The 18,356-nt window shown below is 59.8% G+C and overlaps 1 protein-coding gene across 1 annotated transcript; it reads right to left on the bottom strand.

Annotated features, from left to right (window-relative positions):
- Window positions 1-6,015: 6,015 nt before the first annotated feature.
- LOC117649213 (homeobox protein unc-4-like) lies at window positions 6,016-15,124 on the bottom strand. Its single transcript, XM_034391746.1, has 5 exons — window positions 14,511-15,124; window positions 9,358-9,515; window positions 7,902-8,087; window positions 7,255-7,816; window positions 6,016-6,749 (listed from the first exon to the last, which is right to left on the bottom strand). The coding sequence occupies exons 1-4, from the start codon at window positions 14,926-14,928 to the stop codon at window positions 7,262-7,264; spliced, it is 1,317 nt and encodes a 438-aa protein (XP_034247637.1). The 5' UTR covers window positions 14,929-15,124; the 3' UTR covers window positions 6,016-6,749; window positions 7,255-7,261.
- Between the last annotated feature and the right edge of the window lie 3,232 nt (window positions 15,125-18,356).

The raw sequence follows: 18,356 nt of genomic DNA, 5'->3' as shown, positions 1-18,356 counted from the left end.
TCTCCGGGAAAGCGGCAGCCGAGCGACATGGAAACACGTCAGTGTCGTCTAGTCCGCTGCGCGGCGCGGCGCGCGGTTCCCACAGTGCAGCAGCACGCCTTCTTATATTGGTGGCGTGCGGGGCGCCATCATGTCTTTCTGCCACGAAAATAGAAAAAATGGTCGCAACGAAAAGGGAATCCGCATCATGTCGCCGCGAGGAGCGGAGCGGTGAGGCGGGGGCGGAGAAATGGCCGCCAAGTTTTCGGGCGGGAGGCTTTGGATCCGTAAGAAATGGGGGTAATCACTCTTTTCTAAACAAGTCAGTCTGTCACGCGATGCAGGCCGCGCAGGCTGGCAGGCCCGCTGCTGCTGCTGCGCGACGCCGGCGCTAACAAGAGAAACAACAATAACGCAATGGCTTCGAATGTCATGAAGGAAGGGAAAGAAAAAAAATGGAAAAATGGTGGAGAACGGCGCACGCCGCTCGGAATAGTATATTTCCCGGGGCCAGCAAGAAGCGGGCAGCTCCCTCGTCACACCGCGAGCACCGAGTACCGAGCGACGCGGGGCTCTTTCAATGAAGTTTCGTCATTACGTGTTCAGCCCGTTCTCATCGCGGGGCGACGGAGGGGGTGGATAGGGAAACACCGGTACACGAACGCGGAGAAAAAATGAACACAAAAAAAACTACGACACGTTACAGTGGGGCGGGCTCCTCCATCTAGCGTTTCTCTCGCGTGTTTAAGCAGTCGGACTGGAAAGGGGGAAAAAATCCATGACAAGTTGTCGGGGTGGTACCTGGGGCGGTGACACTACGGCTTAACAAGAGCGCCGCCTAGCGTGCCGGCGTTCATTGCCGGTACCGTTCCGACGCCGCGGCAGCAGCGGTTCGAATACCCGCCGAGCTCAGATTTTCATCAAGTCCCGCAGGGTGCACGAACTCGCGCGCCGCTGTCGGAGAGATACCTCCACTCCGACTGCGCCCGTCTGTGTGTGTGTTTGTGTGTCGGTGTGTGCGTCAGTATGTGTGTGTCTTTTGTAGTGTCCGCCTCAGGGACCACGGCCTTGAGAACGCGCATTCACACTCCCTGGAAGCATAATCCGACACCTGACTGCGTCCGTGTGTGTGTGTGTGTGTGTGTGTGTGTGTGTGTGTGTTGTGTTTGTGTTTGTGTGTGCGTGTGTGTGAGGGAGGAGAGAGAGGGGGTAGTGGGAGCGAGTGAGAGGGAGAGAGAGAGGAGCCCGTGATGGTGTCCGTGTGGGTGTGTGCGGTATATGGGGATCCACACAGGCAGTCGGCACTTCGTTTAGTTCTGCCCAGTCTAATTGATAAGGATAGGAATGTGGAATGGAAGGAACGTTGTTGTTGTGCTGCGCGGAGAGCCGTGGCACTGTGAAGCAGTGCGCGCCGCCTCCAGGCCGCCACCCCCAAGGGCATACGGTGCGAAGGTACCGCCTCCCACGCCACGCCGTAAATTTGAACACACACACACACACACACACACACACACACACACACACACACACACACACACGAACACACGCGCGCGCTATGAGGCTGGAAAATTAACATGTTCCTGAATGCATTAAATGTTATGCATCCGCAGCGAGGCAAAGCAGAGCATGTCTGGACATCTCTCCTCACAAATAACAAGTAGTCGTAGTAGGAGCTCCTTTTCCTCACACAACTAATCACTCTTTCTCACACCGCGGGCGCTGCGGCTGTGACGCGCCGACCATGCCGGACCACGCTGCGCGGGGGAAAGAGGGGAGGGGTGCCGCGATTTCCGACGAAATTTTGGCTGAACAGCAGAACACAGTGTTTTTCCAGGCTGCGTATGCTGAGCAGCGGGACCGAATTTGGCAAAAAAGTGTGATTTTGTCCATTTTTCTTTTCTCCGCGTTCTGATTGGCCGTCGATGGCGCGCGGCGCGTAGCGCAGTGGCGACTAATCAAGCCATTCCGACCGCAGCAACACAAAGCCCGTCGTCCTCGTGCCGCCCCGCCCCGCCCCGCCCCGCCAGGCCCGCGACCATCCCAGGCTTTATCATCTTATTATTCCTCGTAAGCATCTTCATTAGGCGGGCCGTTTTGGAACGGACCGGTTCGCTGTCTCGCTCTGTCTCGCTCTGTCATCCGAGAGGGACCGGCCAGCCAACGGCAAGCCAAGCGGCCGCTTCGGTTCCGAGTTTGGTGGCCCTGTCCTTCCTTGTCGCACCCCTACGGGCCGCCCCGCGAGCAGAGCAGTGCGAGGGAGAAGAAGGCACGCTGTCCGGAGGCGGCCTCCTGCCGCGGCCTGCCACGGACACCACTATTTACACACAGCGCGTGGAAATAACTCTGGGGATTCCGTCGCGGGTCGCGGCGACCAGGGCGGCCAGCCAGGCAAGCCAGGCCGCCAGCGCACCAGCCATGCGGGCAGCGTCACCTGGACTGCCTGCCGCCAGCCTTCGAGGCAAGGCAGCCTTCGAGACAAGGCAGACTTCCAGGCAAGGCAGACTTCCAGGTAAGCCAGCCTTCGAGGTAAGCCAGCCTTCGAGGCAAGCCAGCCTTCCAGGCAAGCCAGCCTTCGAGGCAAGCCAGCCTTCCAGGCAAGGCAGCCTTCGAGGCAAGCCAGCCTTCGAGGCAAGCCAGCCTTCCAGGCAAGCCAGCCTTCCAGGCAAGCCAGCCTTCGAGGCAAGGCAGACTTCCAGGTAAGGCAGCCTTCGAGGTAAGCCAGCCTTCGAGGCAAGGCAGCCTTCGAGGCAAGGCAGCCTTCGAGGCAAGCCAGCCTTCGAGGCAAGCCAGCCTTCGAGGCAAGCCAGCCTTCGAGGCAAGGCAGCCTTCGAGGCAAGGCAGCCTTCGAGGCAAGCCAGCCTTCGAGGCAAGCCAGCCTTCCAGGCAAGCCAGCCTCCAGGCAAGCCAGCCTTCGAGGCAAGGCAGCTTCCAGGAAGGCAGACTTCGAGGAAGCCAGCCTTCGAGGCAAGGCAGCCTTCGAGGCAAGGCAGCCTTCGAGGCAAGGCAGCCTTCGAGGCAAGGCAGCCTTCGAGGCAAGGCAGCCTTCGAGGCAAGGCAGACTTCCAGGCAAGGCAGACTTCCAGGTAAGCCGGCCTTCGAGGTAAGCCAGCCTTTCAGGCAAGCCAGCCTTCCAGGCAAGCCAGCCTTCCAGGCAAGCCAGCCTTCGAGGCAAGGCAGCCTTCCAGGCAAGCCAGCCTTCCAGGCAAGCCAGCCTTCCAGGCAAGCCAGCCTTCCAGGCAAGCCAGCCTTCCAGGCAAGCCAGCCTTCCAGGCAAGCCAGCCTTCCAGGCAAGCCAGCCTTCCAGGCAAGCCAGCCTTCCAGGCAAGCCAGCCTTCGAGGCAAGGCAGCCTTCGAGGCAAGCCAGCCTTCCAGGCAAGCCAGCCTTCCAGGCAAGCCAGCCTTCAGGCAAGGCAGCCTTCCAGGCAGCCAGCCTTCCAGGCAAGCCAGCCTTCCAGGCAAGCCAGCCTTCGAGGCAAGGCAGCCTTCGAGGCAAGCCAGCCTTCGAGGCAAGCCAGCCTTCCAGGCAAGCCAGCCTTCCAGGCAAGCCAGCCTTCGAGGCAAGGCAGACTTCCAGGTAAGGCAGACTTCGAGGTAAGCCAGCCTTCGAGGCAAGGCAGCCTTCGAGGCAAGGCAGCCTTCGAGGCAAGCCAGCCTTCGAGGCAAGCCAGCCTTCGAGGCAAGCCAGCCTTCGAGGCAAGGCAGCCTTCGAGGCAAGGCAGCCTTCGAGGCAAGCCAGCCTTCGAGGCAAGGCAGCCTTCCAGGCAAGCCAGCCTTCGAGGCAAGGCAGCCTTCCAGGCAAGCCAGCCTTCCAGGCAAGCCAGCCTTCCAGGCAAGCCAGCCTCCAGGCAAGCCAGCCTTCCAGGCAAGCCAGCCTTCCAGGCAAGCCAGCCTTCCAGGCAAGCCAGCCTTCCAGGCAAGCCAGCCTTCGAGGCAAGCCAGCCTTCCAGGCAAGCCAGCCTTCCAGGCAAGCCAGCCTTCCAGGCAAGCCAGCCTTCCAGGCAAGCCAGCCTTCCAGGCAAGCCAGCCTTCCAGGCAAGCCAGCCTTCCAGGCAAGCCAGCCTTCCAGGCAAGCCAGCCTTCGAGGCAAGCCAGCCTTCCAGGCAAGCCAGCCTTCCAGGCAAGCCAGCCTTCGAGGCAAGGCAGACTTCCAGGTAAGGCAGACTTCGAGGTAAGCCAGCCTTCGAGGCAAGGCAGCCTTCGAGGCAAGGCAGCCTTCGAGGCAAGCCAGCCTTCGAGGCAAGCCAGCCTTCGAGGCAAGCCAGCCTTCGAGGCAAGCCAGCCTTCGAGGCAAGGCAGCCTTCGAGGCAAGGCAGCCTTCGAGGCAAGGCAGCCTTCGAGGCAAGCCAGCCTTCCAGGCAAGCCAGCCTTCGAGGCAAGGCAGCCTTCCAGGCAAGCCAGCCTTCCAGGCAAGCCAGCCTTCGAGGCAAGGCAGCCTTCCAGGCAAGCCAGCCTTCCAGGCAAGCCAGCCTTCCAGGCAAGCCAGCCTTCCAGGCAAGCCAGCCTTCCAGGCAAGCCAGCCTTCGGGGCAGTCTTCAGGGCCTTCGGAGTGTCCAACGCCTACCTTCGGTGGTGTCGGCCAGCATGTCATGTTTTCCGCGATGTTCATTCGGCGTTTTACCTCCGGCCCTTTTCCCGTCCTCGCACAGTGTAGTGGCGCGAGGCGAGCACGGCGAGCGACGAGGTCCTTCCTAAAACAATTTCAGAGCGGCCTCTCTTAAATTCCGCATCAGCCCGCGGAGCGTCCACAGAGCAGGGGAATCGGCGGCGTGCCGAGGTGCGCGCCCGGAGCGGACTGACTGCGAGCACGTCGCTCCGTCCCTCTCGCACACCCACGGGTCACTTCTGGGTGCGAGAGAGAGCGGGCGACGCCGGATTGGATTCTCGGGGCGTCACGGCGTCACTACTGTACGCCGAGGTGGTGGTGGTGGTGGGGGCGGCAGCGCGGCGGTCGTGACTGGCCGCCGGTGCGGATCGCCGATGGAGCGGCCAGGCCGGCCAGGCGCAGCCTTTACGAGCGGCAGGCCGGCAGGGACATAAGTATCTGCAGCGGCGTGGAGCCGCGGTGCCGCGGCGTTGGGCCCAACAAAGCGTGGATCCGAACGGACGGGGAAAAAAATAAAATATGAAAGTGGCGGTTGGGCTGGGCAGCGCGCCTCTTGCCGCCCCGCCCGGCGTTTAGGTCACCGCAGCCACGCCGCGGTCTGCAGTGCCGCGCAGTGCGGTGCAGCCGAAGCGGAAGTAGTCCGAGAGAAGGGCGAGGCGGAAGGAACGCTGCCCGAAGACCGAACTGCACGGCGGCAATAACATCGAATACGGCCGGTCGGCCGAGCCACGCCGCGTTTATCATTCAAACACATCTCTGACAATTATGGCGCGAGTTACGACGCGGCTCGGCCGTCCAAAGCCAGGGCCAGAGTCCAGAGCCCCGGTGCGGCCGCTGGGGCACTGCCGGGGCATGCAGGGGCTCAACCATACGGCCCGCACCTCGTCTAATGACGTGTAATGCCCCCGTTCGAACCGGCACTAGGCAACCTGCAGACTCACTCCGATAGAGTCGCTCTGTCTCTCTCGCACCCATGCGGGACGCCCCATGAGTGCGAGAGAGACAGAGCGACGACTCTCTGAATCAGTCTGCTGGCCGTCGTTCCAGCCACCCCAGCCGCCTGCCCTGCACGGCGCTGTTTGATCCGAAAACAATAACAATCAAGCGATTAAAAAACTGCAGTCATTGTTTTTGCCCGCTCGCCGCACTTGCGTAATCCACCTTCCCAGCGCGAACGGCGAGCGGCCACGCGGAGGTTAAATGCAGATTGAGCATTTAGCGCGCGATCGTCGTGCGAATAGCAGCGCGCCGCTTGCAGTGTGCCGCTCGCGCCACTAATGGCCAGGCTTGTGCGAATCGGCAGGGCAGGAATTAGCGGCCCGGTCAGGCCCATGAATAGCCACCGTGTCATTCGCTCCAATTAAACCGCGTTCAACGACATGCACCTATTTGATATGCGTGGGAGCTGGGGAATCGTCAAGTAGTACAGCCAGTTTCAATAGCTTGGAAATGTTTATGTTTATTATCAAACAATAACACTAACTGCCCGTCAATATACAATACTCGGCGCCACGGCGTAAAAAGCCTGCAGCAGGCGCCTATCACAACATGTTTGATAGATAAGATAAAATTTGTCCCCGTACACTTCGAGGCATGTCTGATTTGTTAAACATATTTCTCATTTTCTTATTATGACTAGAATAATCATTTTATATGTATTTACATACATTAAAAGGAACTTAAAACAGTGCTGTGGTTCACCTAAATAACATTTTTCTTTATTAGAGATCTACGAAACGTTTTTATGAGTTTGTACTTTTAGTCAAATAAAAAAAAAACACTCTCATTCCAAAAGGATTTGAGTTTGTGTCATACATTCCCGACATTGATGATATGTTCTACGGAGAGCGAGCGCGTCTTTTTGATCGATAATTGATATGACAACGAGTCAGTCAGTTTGATGCTCGATTTGCTGATATGCTTAGCGACCTTTAAAACGTTTGCACGATTTTTGTCGGTCCTTCCTCACCACCAAGACAGACCTCCGTAGATTCTCAGACAACACTCAAGTTTTTACAAAAATAGGTTAATTATTCACTTTGCCGGCGAGCGCAAGAGCTTGCCGCCTTGCTGTCCCCAGCACCTTCTTGGGTTGGCGCGACGCTTCAGGTTTCGAAGTTCACTTATCACAGATGGAAACGATCGGTAGGAAATCGACCGCCGAGATCTGGAATCAAAGACAGAAGGAACATTTTGAGTACGACGGTGTGAATAAACCAGTAGTGCCCCTTCCTTGCGCGGGGCCTATGGCCCTGGCCTGGCCCTCTCCACGGCAACTTCGGCGCCTATCTCCCACCCACATCGGCCACCCCCAAAGTCTCCCCATCCCCCCAGGCGGCGCTTTCCCCGACCGTGGAAATTATTTGGCGGGAGATTGCGGCCAGATCAGCACTTTCGGGCGTCGTTACTAGTTAGTCGCGGAGGAACGTTTGTTTTAATTTCCCGCGGATAACATCGCCGCAATTTTATTACGACCCCGCGGAGGGCGCTCGGCAGAGACAGCGGCAAAAATCAAGCGGAGCTCATTTAGGCAATTAAGGCGCGTTTTGTTGCTCCTCTCTCTCTCTCTCTCTCTCTCTCTCTCTCTCTCTCTCTCTCTCTCTCTCTCTCTCTCTCTCTCTCTCTCTCTCTCTCTCTCTCTCTCTCCCTCTCTCTCTCTCTTTCTCTCTCACCTCGTCCTCACGACTCCACGGCCTCGACGGGCTGCCGGCCCCGCGACAGCAGGGACTCGATGCTGAAGGAGCTCAGCTTGACCGGGCTGCTGCGGAGGCTGTTCTTGTTGTTGGTCTCCTCGTTGTTGTTGTTGTTGAGCAGCAGGGGCATCGGCAGTGGCAGGGGTGAGGGCTTGGCCGCCACGGACGAGAAGGGCCTGGCCAGGGCGGCCTCGTCCCACGACGGCGTGCTCGCGGCCTCGGACGGCGAGGCGGCCGCCAGCTCGCGCTTGACGTAGTTGATGGGGCCGAGGCCGGCGGGGTGGCCGCTGGCGGCGACGGCGTCCTCGTGGCCGCCGTCCTCCGGCGCCGCCGTGCTGCTGGACTCGTAGTCCATGCTGTCGTCCTCGCCCACCACGTCGATGTCGCTGCAGTCGTCGTCCACGGAGGAGCCGGCCGCCGTGCTGGACGCGCTGCTCTTGGAGCGGCCCGCGTTGCGGCTGCCCACGAAGGACCCCCGCGCCTCCCACTCGCGGCGCAGCGTCTCCAGGTCCACCGTGATGCCCTTGGACGCCAGCTTCCTCTGCGACAGGAAGGAAATGTCGGTCAGAGGTTCAAGTCCCGCGGAAAACAACTCGTTTCGGTTTGACCAAAGCGTTGAAACCTACCTGCTGGCGCTGCAGGGCGCGGAGGATCTTCTTCTCGCGGCGGTCCTGCTCCTTCCGGCGCAGCTCCTCCTCGGGGATGGGCTGGCCGCTGCAGGTCTGGGGGTGCGCGTTGTGCGCGGGCCGGCCGGGGCCCTTCTTGGTGTGCTCCTTCTTGCGCCACTTGGCCCGCCGGTTCTGGAACCACACCTGCGGGGCAAAGAGGGGCGAAAGCGCTCGGTTAGTCCGTGAGTTCGCGCGGCCAGCATAAGCACAGTGCCAGCCCGGCTGCCCCAAGGCCTGCCCCGCGCGCCGCCGTGCCACATGTTGCCTTGTTGCGAGTCTATAACGCGGAGGTAATGGGCTTGGCCCAACTCGGATGGTTCCCCGGGGAACCCTGGTCGCCCCGCCTCCCCCGCCACCGACGCCCCACGGCTTCGCGCCGCCCCCGCACCGCCCGCGCGCCGCCCCCGCGCCCCGCCAGTCGGCGCAAACAGGGTGGTGCGGTCTCCACCCGCTGCCGCCCGAGCTCCCCCAGCTTCCCCGTTAGCCACTTTGCGCGCCCACCCTTCCTCCCGCCGGCCTCCCCTCCCCACGCTTGGTTTACCCCTCTGATCCGCGCGATCCGCGACCGCGAACCCAAAACAGAGCTTCAGATTGACTTTGCACCCCATCGCGCGCCGCACGCACAGACGCACACACTCGCGCGCGAATCATTTGAAAAGAATGACACTCTAACAACGAGCGTTCTGCAGTTCCACAAGCTGCGGGGGTGTTCCTCGGGATGTTTTTAAAAGCGCGCAGGTAACCTCCTCGTTGACCTTTGGGTGTCCCCCTCCCTCCCCCCCCCTTCCCGCGCGCCGCCACGCACCGCCGCGCACACGACCAGCATGTTCACCCAGGCGGCCACTAAAAACTTTTTCGTTCTATAAACTCATTTCATTTTCGAAAAAAATAAACTAAAGGAAATAAAGAGAGCCACGTTGGGGAGCGGGGAATAAGTGCGAAACGCATTGTGCGGTCTGTGAGGCTGCAGACTGAGAGTCGCTCTGTCTCTCTCGCACTCAAGCGGCATCGGGTATAGTTGCGAGAGAGACAGAGCGACGAAAACGACTCTCGGAATCAGTCCGCCGCGGTGTAAAGTTTGTCGCGTAATGGACCCACGGCATTTTCTGCAACAGTAGAGGCCATTTAGCGGCGCGGGTCGCGGTCCGCTCGTGTTTACAGCTGGACGCGTGCCTCGGACCCCTCGGACCCGCGGCTTGCCACGTCGCCGGCCACGGTGTCGCGTTGCCCGCGGCATTGTCCGCGGCACAGTTTACGATTTTGTGGAAACGAGTCCGATTCAGAGAGACCGGCCGACGAACGGCGGTTTTCGCAGCAAAACCGCGTTTTCGGAATCCGATACGGGCGCGGGACAAAATATGGAGCGGGTTTAAAACTGCGGGTAAGAAGAGCTGAGAGAGTGCGGGTTACTTACCGCCACCCTGGACTCCTTGAGGTCGAGCCGCAGCGCCAGCGCCTCCCTCATGAACACGTCGGGGTAGTGGCTGGCCAGGAAGGCCCGCTCCAGCTCCTCCAGCTGCCAGCTGTTGAAGTTGGTCCGCGAGCGCCGCCGCTTGGCCGCCTCGTCCTCGTCTGCGACAAAACAAAAACAAAACAACGTTACCGCAGAAACAGATTTGGGCATTTCAATGGGCCGGGCCGGCGATGGCCTGTCAACTTTCTTGATTGAATCCCGCCTCGAAAGTCGCAACAAAAAACACTTCGCGCCGAAACTAGCCGCCAAAGTCTGATGGTGTTTGTTCGTGATTTTCGTTTCCGTCGGCGCTGCTCACAATCAATCACCAGCCGCCTGCATTCGTATTCGTCGGACGGAAACACCCGAACGCGACCCGAACGCGGCCCGAGCGCGCGGCCCGAAGCCCGAACGGGCAGACTCGCGCGTCCCGACCGCCGCGGCGCGGCACTACTTATCAACCACGTTGTGTAATTTGGAGCGATAAGCGGCGAACAGACTGTCGCTTGAATGGCGCGTTTTATCGGAAACAACTTTTAAACCCGATTAAAGTGACGTCACCCCGCCATTCATGCCTGCGACGCGGTGCCCCGACTATGCCGCCCGTTGACAAGTTAGCGCGACCTCCTTGTTGTTGTGGAAAGTGCCGCCGTGGCCGTGCCGCCGGGGCGGCGACTCGGCGGTCCGTCCAGCTTATTGAAAAGGCGAGGTCGCTGCGCCTCGGACGCTAATTAATATTCCGCGCTCGAATCTGATCTGCACCCGGCCAATTATCACTCGATAAGCAAGTCTTCCACACACTCAGAGATCCGCGGCGACGGCCAGAGGGCACTTTCGACATATTTTCGCGCTCAAATTAATAATAATTAGATTACAGTCCCCCGATATGCGCGCCGCCTCGGCAGGCCGGGCATTAGTTGCCGCAGGATTTTGTCTTTTGCGCGATGCCGCCCTCGGCTAGGGTGGCCACCCTGTTGCCGCCCTCGGCTGGGGTTGCCACCTATGAGCTCGCTTGCCGACGGCGCACTTGAACGACACACACGGCATTGTCGTCGCGATAGAACCGAACAAAGTAAAAAAAGAGAGAGTAAACGAAACAGACTAGCTTATACGGCCCTGGTAATTAGGCCAGTGTTTGTGTGACAAGTCGTTATGCACTGCTGATGTAAATAAAAGGAAATAACCATAAAAATAAAGGCCACTGCTTCATGAGGTCTGTCCGTGTCCGTCCGCCCCTGCGCGCAGCACGTAAATCCCCACCCCCCTTCCCCCTCCCCTTTCCCGGTTGAGGCTAATTAATCGCGGCGTCCAAGGTATACGACCTCCCAGGGGGGTCATCGTGAGTCCGGAATTTCACTCGCCAGGACAGTGCGACCGTCCCTTCCGTCCGCGCGTCTTTTTTTTCTGACGTCAAGCAACGCGTCCGGTACGCACTGCTGGCCTCCTTTGACGTCACCCGACGATAGGGACAATTTGTTGGCGCGTTATCAGCACGCGTGTTCGACCGATACCAATTTGCTCGGGTGGCGGCAAAAATAAAGAGAAAAGAAAGAATCGAATCGATACACATTTCGTTGTTTTGCTTTCGTTTTTATTCTATACGGATGATAATGCCGTACTACAACAGTAATTGGAAAACTTTTCGCTCCGCGACCACGCAACCCATTCAACAAGGACTTCTCCACCCAATCGCCATCAGCGCGCGACACACAGAAACACAAAATAAAGCATAAAATAAATATATAAAATAAATACAAATCAACCGCGCGGCCCTCTCGCAATTTTTCCTTTCCATCGCGATGCAGCACGCGGCGAAAGCAGCAGCGCCGCCATGAAACACACGCGTGTGAAATTCCTGGCCGACGACGCCCCTCTATCGATTCAGATTATCGTGCGAATAATAAAAATGGCGGTTAAATGAAAACCACAAGGTCTGTATTTAAGCACCCAGGCCGCTCCGCGTCCAGTTTCCTCCAGGGCCTTAAACTCCCACAAAGGCGCGGCGAGTGCGCCCCCCCCCCCCTCCGAGGCCCCGCCACGCCCCTCCCGGCCCGATAATTATTTATTAGTTCTCGTGTTGGCCGCAGGATTAGCCCCGTATTTATTGAACAGAGCGACGCGGGCCCCAAATAATGCACAGGGCTCCCCGAAGGCGATTGAAATGTTATTACGGCCGGTTGGCTCGAGGAGGCATGGAAACAGGAGCGGTCGGACAAGGAAAAGGGGGGGGGGGCTCGATCAGTCGAGTCTCATTTTCGCGCGCCGCGATATAAAACGAAAACGTTCCGTGCGGCCGGGCGGCGCAGCGCGCATGGGCGGGTGACGAAGGAAACGGCCTTAATTACAATTTCGTCGGCTTGAGTACGCAGTAGTATGGTATACGCCCCGCGAGGCAGAACCCGGGGGGGGGGGGGGGGGGCAGTGGCCACAGTGTATGGCCGGCCTGCTCCCACACCTCACAAACCGTGCATCTAAGTAAACAATAAGGAAGAATTATGGCCGCCACGACGACCGCCAGTCACGCCACAGGCTTCCCGCCAATACCGTTGGACTATTTGTTTTTTGTTGGTTTTTACGGGGAAGGAGAAGTTTGTGCTTTTTTTTCAGGCAGATAATTGTTTATACTTTTCAATTAGACATCAAATTTAGACGAAAGGGTCTGGGAACTATTCTCGGTGGATTCTTCGAGACCCATGACCACCCAAAAAAGGCGATTCTTGAACCAAGATACTTGCCATAAGTGAATTTTCTTGACACATTCAAGAAAATTCACTTCTGACACACTTATGAAACATTATCTTGGCTCACGAAACGTATTTTTTTGGGTGACTGCCATAACTATGCTCAGTTCTAAGTCAAAGTGGCGACGACATCAACAATCCGGCAGCCAGATTCTCACTAAGCAGCAGCGGCAGCGCAGACACGCCGGGACGGCCGCCTGGAACTCACTGGACTTTAATTTCGGAAGCTAATTATATAGAGCGCCGGCCCCCGAGGCTGGCGCGGCTGGCGGGGCTGGCTGGCGGGCTTGCAGTCATGGCGACGGTGCGCCCCCGCGGGAGAATTTACGAGGCATGTGTTTTGTACCGAAGTGAGGATGTTACCATATTCCACGGTCCGCGGGCCACGGGATATAAGACGTGTTACGGTAATTTTGTGTTACTTTATTACCCCTCGTAGATTCTCATAAGACGACGCGCGCTTCTAACGTGTTTATACGTCCGCGGCGAGTCAGCGGCGTGGGCAGCCTGGTTTACGATGCACCGCGCGCAAAACACCGTTTTCGCCAACAGCTACACGACAGGGAGGGAGAGAGAGAGGGAGAAAGGGGGGAAATTGCTCAAAAGGGCCGGACTTCAGGTAATAATAAAAATAATAACATAATAAGAAGAATAAGAATAATTCGGTAAGTCTGATTCGTTTATGCCGTGTTGTCGGCCAGGTTGGCGGTTGGCGGCGCCGGACGGCGCCCCTTTCAATTACTCGCGATCGATCCACTTCTTTCGAATGGCTTTATTATTTCAGGGAAAAGAATTAGCTTGTCAACCGCAGTAATAACATCAGGTGGACGTGACGGACGGAGCGCCATCTAGCGGCCGCAAGCGCCCGGCAGTCGTCGCTGTCTCTCTCTCTCTCTCTCTCTCTCTCTCTCTCTCTCTCTCTCTCGCACCGACACGGGGCGTCCATGAGTGCGAGAGAGACAGAGCGACGGAAACAAGTCCGCAGCGCCGACAGTGGCGGCAGCGCTTTCGGGTCAAGCGCCGCGAGACGCTTCCATGCGACACGCCAAGCGCCGAGCGCCAAGCGCCGAGCGCCAAGCGCCGAGCGCCAAGCGCCGAGCGCCAAGCGCCGAGCGCCAAGCGCCGAGCGCCAAGCGCCGAGCGGCCGGCAAGGCAAATAACAATCTCCACGCCTAATAGGCGCGCGCTCCGATTTGGACACGCCGCACGCAAATTTGGAGTCGCGTGCCGCGTGCCGTGCCGCCGGGGTCGCAGCGGCGGCAGTTTGTTTTTTGTTTCGCTTGTCGGAGGGTGGCATACGACCAGCAGGCCGATTCCGAACAGTGCCTGCCCCTCTCGCACGGGTCGTCCCGCCGGGCTGCGAGGCAGACTGTCAGTGTGACGAAAGCATTCGGGACCAGCCTGCAGGCTAGAGACCTCGATCTGGGTGTTGAACGCCGCGTCCTGGGTGAGCAGCGAGCACGGCGGCGAGAGTCCCGCGGACGACTCCGGGGCACCGCGACCACGCCGACGTGCGTTTCGGTTCGGCCATTGGCTTGACGTGCACGTGATGGCGAGCACGCAGCGCGCACGCAAGAGCCCCCGGCACCGGGACCACCGCGGGCACCACCAGCTCCTCCACCACCAGCACCAACCACCACGGGCCGGCGAATGCCTCGGCGACAATCTGCATAAGCAGGGCCACGCGTGTGTGCGTGCGAGCCGGCCGATTGACACGCACACACACACACACACTCACACATACATACACACACACACACGGGCGCGCGCGCACGCACACACACACACACACACACACACACACACACACACACACGTCGCTGGGCGCAAGTGAAATGGCGGCGTGCCGTGATTGGCCACTTGGAGGCGGTGTCAACGCACCTCAATTGCGAGTAATGATATTTATAATTCCTGCCGCCGTTCCGCTGGCATGCGTGTTGTGCCCGTGTGTGTGAGTGTGTGAGTGTGTCCGCGCGTGCATGCGTGCGTGTCCCATGTGTGTGTCTGTGTGTTTGTCGAGGCAAATGCACTACTCTGATTCGCTGTGCGGCCTCTCGCGGCACGGCAGCAGTTTCAGTGAAAAGCCGCACGCCAGCCACAGACCATCCGAGACCGAAGAGCAAGTGAGTCTGGGTGGTTGGGTTGGATGCTTGATTGGGCGCACAGGGCTGGAGAGCTATGGTTTTCCCGCGACGGCTGTGAACCACTGTGAATTACCACAGACAACAGCACGAGCGTGTCTCACATTCGGTTCTGTGAGAGATTGCGCCAAGTCATACCTACACTGCGTTCAGGCAGGGACCGTGACAATTCGCTGGGCTCCTGTACGGCGCTTCTTCGCGAATCTTTGAATCTTTGACACAAGGGTCTCACCTTCATGGGCGCCGGGCGAGGCTGCCTCCTCCGACGTGGGGGTCATCGGCATGGAGCCGGGTGACGTCCTGGCGTCGGGCCGCTCGAAGGACCGCGTTCCGGACGGCGACAGAGGCGGGTGCGCCGGGTGTCCGGGGTGGCCCGGGTGGCCCGGGTGGGCGCCGGGGTGGCCGATGGTGCCCGGGTGGGGCTGCGGCTGGGGGATGCCCCTGAGCAGCAGCGCGGGCCGGTGCGGGGGCGGCGGCAGGCCCGCCATGGGGCCGTAGGGCCCCGCCATGGCCAGGCCGCGGTAGGCGTGCAGCAGCCGCGACATGACGTCGGAGCCCGCGAAGTTGACCGCCATGTTGGCGGGCAGGGGCCCGGGGCCGGGGCCCACGGCGCCCAGGGGCCGAGCGGGGAACATGGGCTCCAACACCATGACCGTCAGCGCCGCGGTCACCGCCTAGTCCGGCAGCACATGGTCCGGCGACGATGAGCACAGAACACAAACACAAGGCAGCTCCGGGCAATGCCACCACACTCTGCGTCCGCGCACTCAGTCACTCCCGTAATCCCATGGTCCGCGCGGCTCGGAAAGCACGGCTAGGCTCACTGCACGACTTGCCGCCACGATGGTGCACTCTGAACTAACCTCACTCTCCTCGCCCCTCGCCTCCAGCTGCCGAGCCAGGCAGCCCAGCGCCGCGCCTCCCCCACCACGAGGGAAGCCCCCACGCCGCGCCGCCCCGCTGGTGGGGGGGACGGCGGCCAACCATGCCGGCGGGCCGCGAGCCTCGCCCCCATTGGCCCGTCGACCGCCACCCTCCCCCACCACGGCCTGCGCGGCGCGGCGTAGCGCGGCGGCCTCCCTCCAGCCCTTCTTGGCGCGCCTCCTGTCTCTTCATTTCCACACAACGTCCCATGCTTCTTCCCCGCGCCGTTCTTCTTTTTATTCCCTTTCTTTTTTCTCTACTTTCATCCGTTTTACTTATCTGACAAATTTTTTCCTCGGGACCACATCTCTTTTTATTTTACTTGAAGCGCGGCGCTCTTTTTCTCTCAGCCCCTCGGCGAAGCCTCGGCGGGCGAGGGGGCGGGTGCCGGCCGGGGAGGGGCGCTACGGCACTGGAAGTGGCACTCGACTTAGCCCCCTCCCCCCGTGGGGCCCCGGACCCTCCCTGGGGCGCCGGGGCACGTGGGGACACCTGCGCCTCGAATTGAAACTCCCAAACAATCAGTGGCGCCACTAATGCGCGCCAAACTAGTCCCGCAACAAATAATACACAAGCTGATCGAGCTTTCATGGGTCCAATCACTCCTCCCCCTGCAACTGTTTTCCTCCGCTTTTAATGACTCGTTTCTTTCTTCGCTTGCGGTTTTTTTTCGGGCGGGACTTTGCCGCTGCCCCCTGCTAACGCCTCACGCCCCGAGATTGTCGCCAGATGGAAAGTCGTCAAGTGAGTTTTATTGCGTGGCGGGGCTGACGGCGTCATGACGGCGTCTTCACCTTGTCCGCGGGGACTTCCCTCGGCGGCAGACTGAATCCGGAGCGTCGTTGCTCTGTCCCTCTCGCACCTATTCAAGACGCCCCATGAGTGCGAGAGAGACGGAACGCGCCGTTTGGAACCAGCCGGCTGCCGCGCCGTCACGCCCTTGGACCAACAGATTTTTGGGCTCGAGGAGCATCTCCGTGCGTGCAGCAAAAAATAATGAATTTAAAAGATGAGAAATCGAGTTTGTAATCATTTTCTTGCAAGTGATGTCTTTGTCGATCCATATCGTTTGACTATATGCTATATGCAAAGACACACCGACACGACACGAAACACACACACACACACACACACACACACACACACACACACACACACACACACACACACACACACACACTCGAAACATGCCATCACCGCGCGTCATCTGGCCCGAGTCGAAAACGCCACTAAACCCCCCTCAAAATCCATTTGAACCCCTCTCCCTCCCTCTCTCTTCCTCCGCCCCGTTCACACCCTTCCCTGCAAGGCCTGCAACCCCAACCACTTATCACCGGCCCTTTTGTTTACATCTCCATGGTGACAGCCGCTGGCATTGTGGCGCTCCCCTCTCCCCTCTCCCCTCCCCCTTTCCCCTCCCCTCCCTTCCTCCTACCCTCCCCTCGATCCCCCGGCAGCCCTCGGGAGTGCGGCAGGCAAAGACCAACAGGCCAACAACAGGCCGCGTGTCGCCGTGCCTCGCCTCGCGGCGATGCGATCTGCCGGACACGTGCGCGTCAAAACATCTTGAAGCGGCGCAGCGCGGCGGAGCGGCGGAGGGGAGATAATTTACAAATGATGTCCATATAGCGGCTTATCTCTCTTATTTGACCGCCCCGTTCTGCCGCTCTGCCGTTCTGCCCGGCTAGCGACGAGTCGCCCCGATCGCGCTGTAATGACTCAGGGTGGGCCAGCAGACTGATTCCGAGAGTCGTCTTCGTCTCTCTTGCACATAGGAGGCTGCGCATGAGTGAAGGAGAGACGGAGCGTCGAAAACTACTCTAGAAATCAGTCTGCCTGCAGCCAGCCACCCTGTCGAACTCCCCATCTTTGGTCCCCCACGAGTCCGGGGCGTCTTGAGTCTGGAGCCTCGGCAGGGCCAGCTGGACCTCCAGCCAGTGGCCGCTGGAACGTCTGGAGCGCGCTGAGTGGCCGGAGTGCCTGCGGCCTGCGTGTCAGCCTGCGTGTCAGGCTGTGTGTCGGGCTGCGTGTCGGGCTGCGGCTCGGGGCCTAAATGATTGTGGACAGGGCGTCGGCTGGCGGGCTAATGCCCACACGGTGTCTCGGAGCACAGCAAGAGCACCATCAGTCAGGTCGGCTCTCATTAGCCGTCCCCGTTTTGGGCTGCTGCAGAGTGTGTCCGCGGACGACGCAGCGACGGTCCGCGCGCCGACGATCCGCCGCCGCCGCGTTCCTGGAGCTGCCACCGTTATTTGCGCTGCCGAGCCTCGTCGTGTCTTCCGTGACGGCGTGCTCGGCGTGCTCGGCGCGCTCCGCGGCCGCCGCGACGCCGTGTCCGCGCGCGCCTCGCGCTGCAAGTGAAAATGGAGACATTGCGTGCCGCCCCTAACGAGCTATACTTAGGCCCCTTGCCTAACTGTCTCCGCGCCGCGGTTCGGCCCGGAGTGCTCGCCGAGGCCAAGACCGCCGTAACTGCGGACAGTTACCGGCGCAGTTACGCGCCTGCGCGCCGCACCGCGTGGGAATGCCATCCGCAGTGGGACCGGCCGGCGCCAGCCCGAATATTTTACAGCTCATTACCTTTCAGCCACCGCGGTTCACATGGCCGCCGATCATTAACGGAAAAATGCTTTCCGGGAAGACGACGCGACGCGGGCTTACCTCGTGACTGGGGCGAGAGTTTTCGGTACCGAAACAGCGTTCGAGGTTTGATTTGGTCCTAGAGCACCTATGGTACTTCCACCACATACTGTCCATTGCCTCAACCCTGAGCCAGCGGCGTGCCTTTGCTATGCAGGCCTTTTCTTGGTGCCATCATGAATGTGGCAAACAGCCTCGGAACCACGAGCGAAACAAAGGACTGAACCCTTATAACGCACCGGAACAGCACTGCGGCAATGAGGCCCCCGGTGCGGTTAGGCTGTAACTTTTCCTTTGGTCGCCTCTGGATCAGGGGTGAGGGAATGGACAGTAAGCTCGGCTTTGACTCCGAAAACTGATTTTTTTCCCAAGTAGTTTGTTGACGTTTGGCTGGTCACGGTGACAGGGCCCAGCTAATGACGCGGCCGTCCAGGCAGGCCTCACGCCCCATCCCGACGTCCACGCCGTCCTCGCCGTCCTCCCCCGCAAAGCCTCGCGGCGCTCCCGTATTCGC

The sequence above is a fragment of the Thrips palmi genome, unplaced genomic scaffold (genome assembly GCF_012932325.1).
Source record: "Thrips palmi isolate BJ-2018 unplaced genomic scaffold, TpBJ-2018v1 HiC_scaffold_4, whole genome shotgun sequence".
NCBI lineage: Eukaryota > Metazoa > Arthropoda > Insecta > Thysanoptera > Thripidae > Thrips > Thrips palmi.
Note: the sequence above shows the minus strand (reverse complement) of the source record. Positions and strands in the feature narration are given on the sequence as shown.

Excerpts from the sequence above, each read along its gene's own strand:
- LOC117649213 (XM_034391746.1), bottom strand. The coding sequence starts at position 14,928 with ATGGTGTTGGAGCCCATGTTCCCCGCTCGGCCCCTGGGCGCCGTGGGC. Across the intron at positions 9,516-14,510 it reads CTCGCCCGGCGCCCATGAAG|ACGAGGACGAGGCGGCCAAG; the intron begins GTGAGACCCTTG and ends GTTTTGTCGCAG. Across the intron at positions 8,088-9,357 it reads TCAAGGAGTCCAGGGTGGCG|GTGTGGTTCCAGAACCGGCG; the intron begins GTAAGTAACCCG and ends TTTGCCCCGCAG.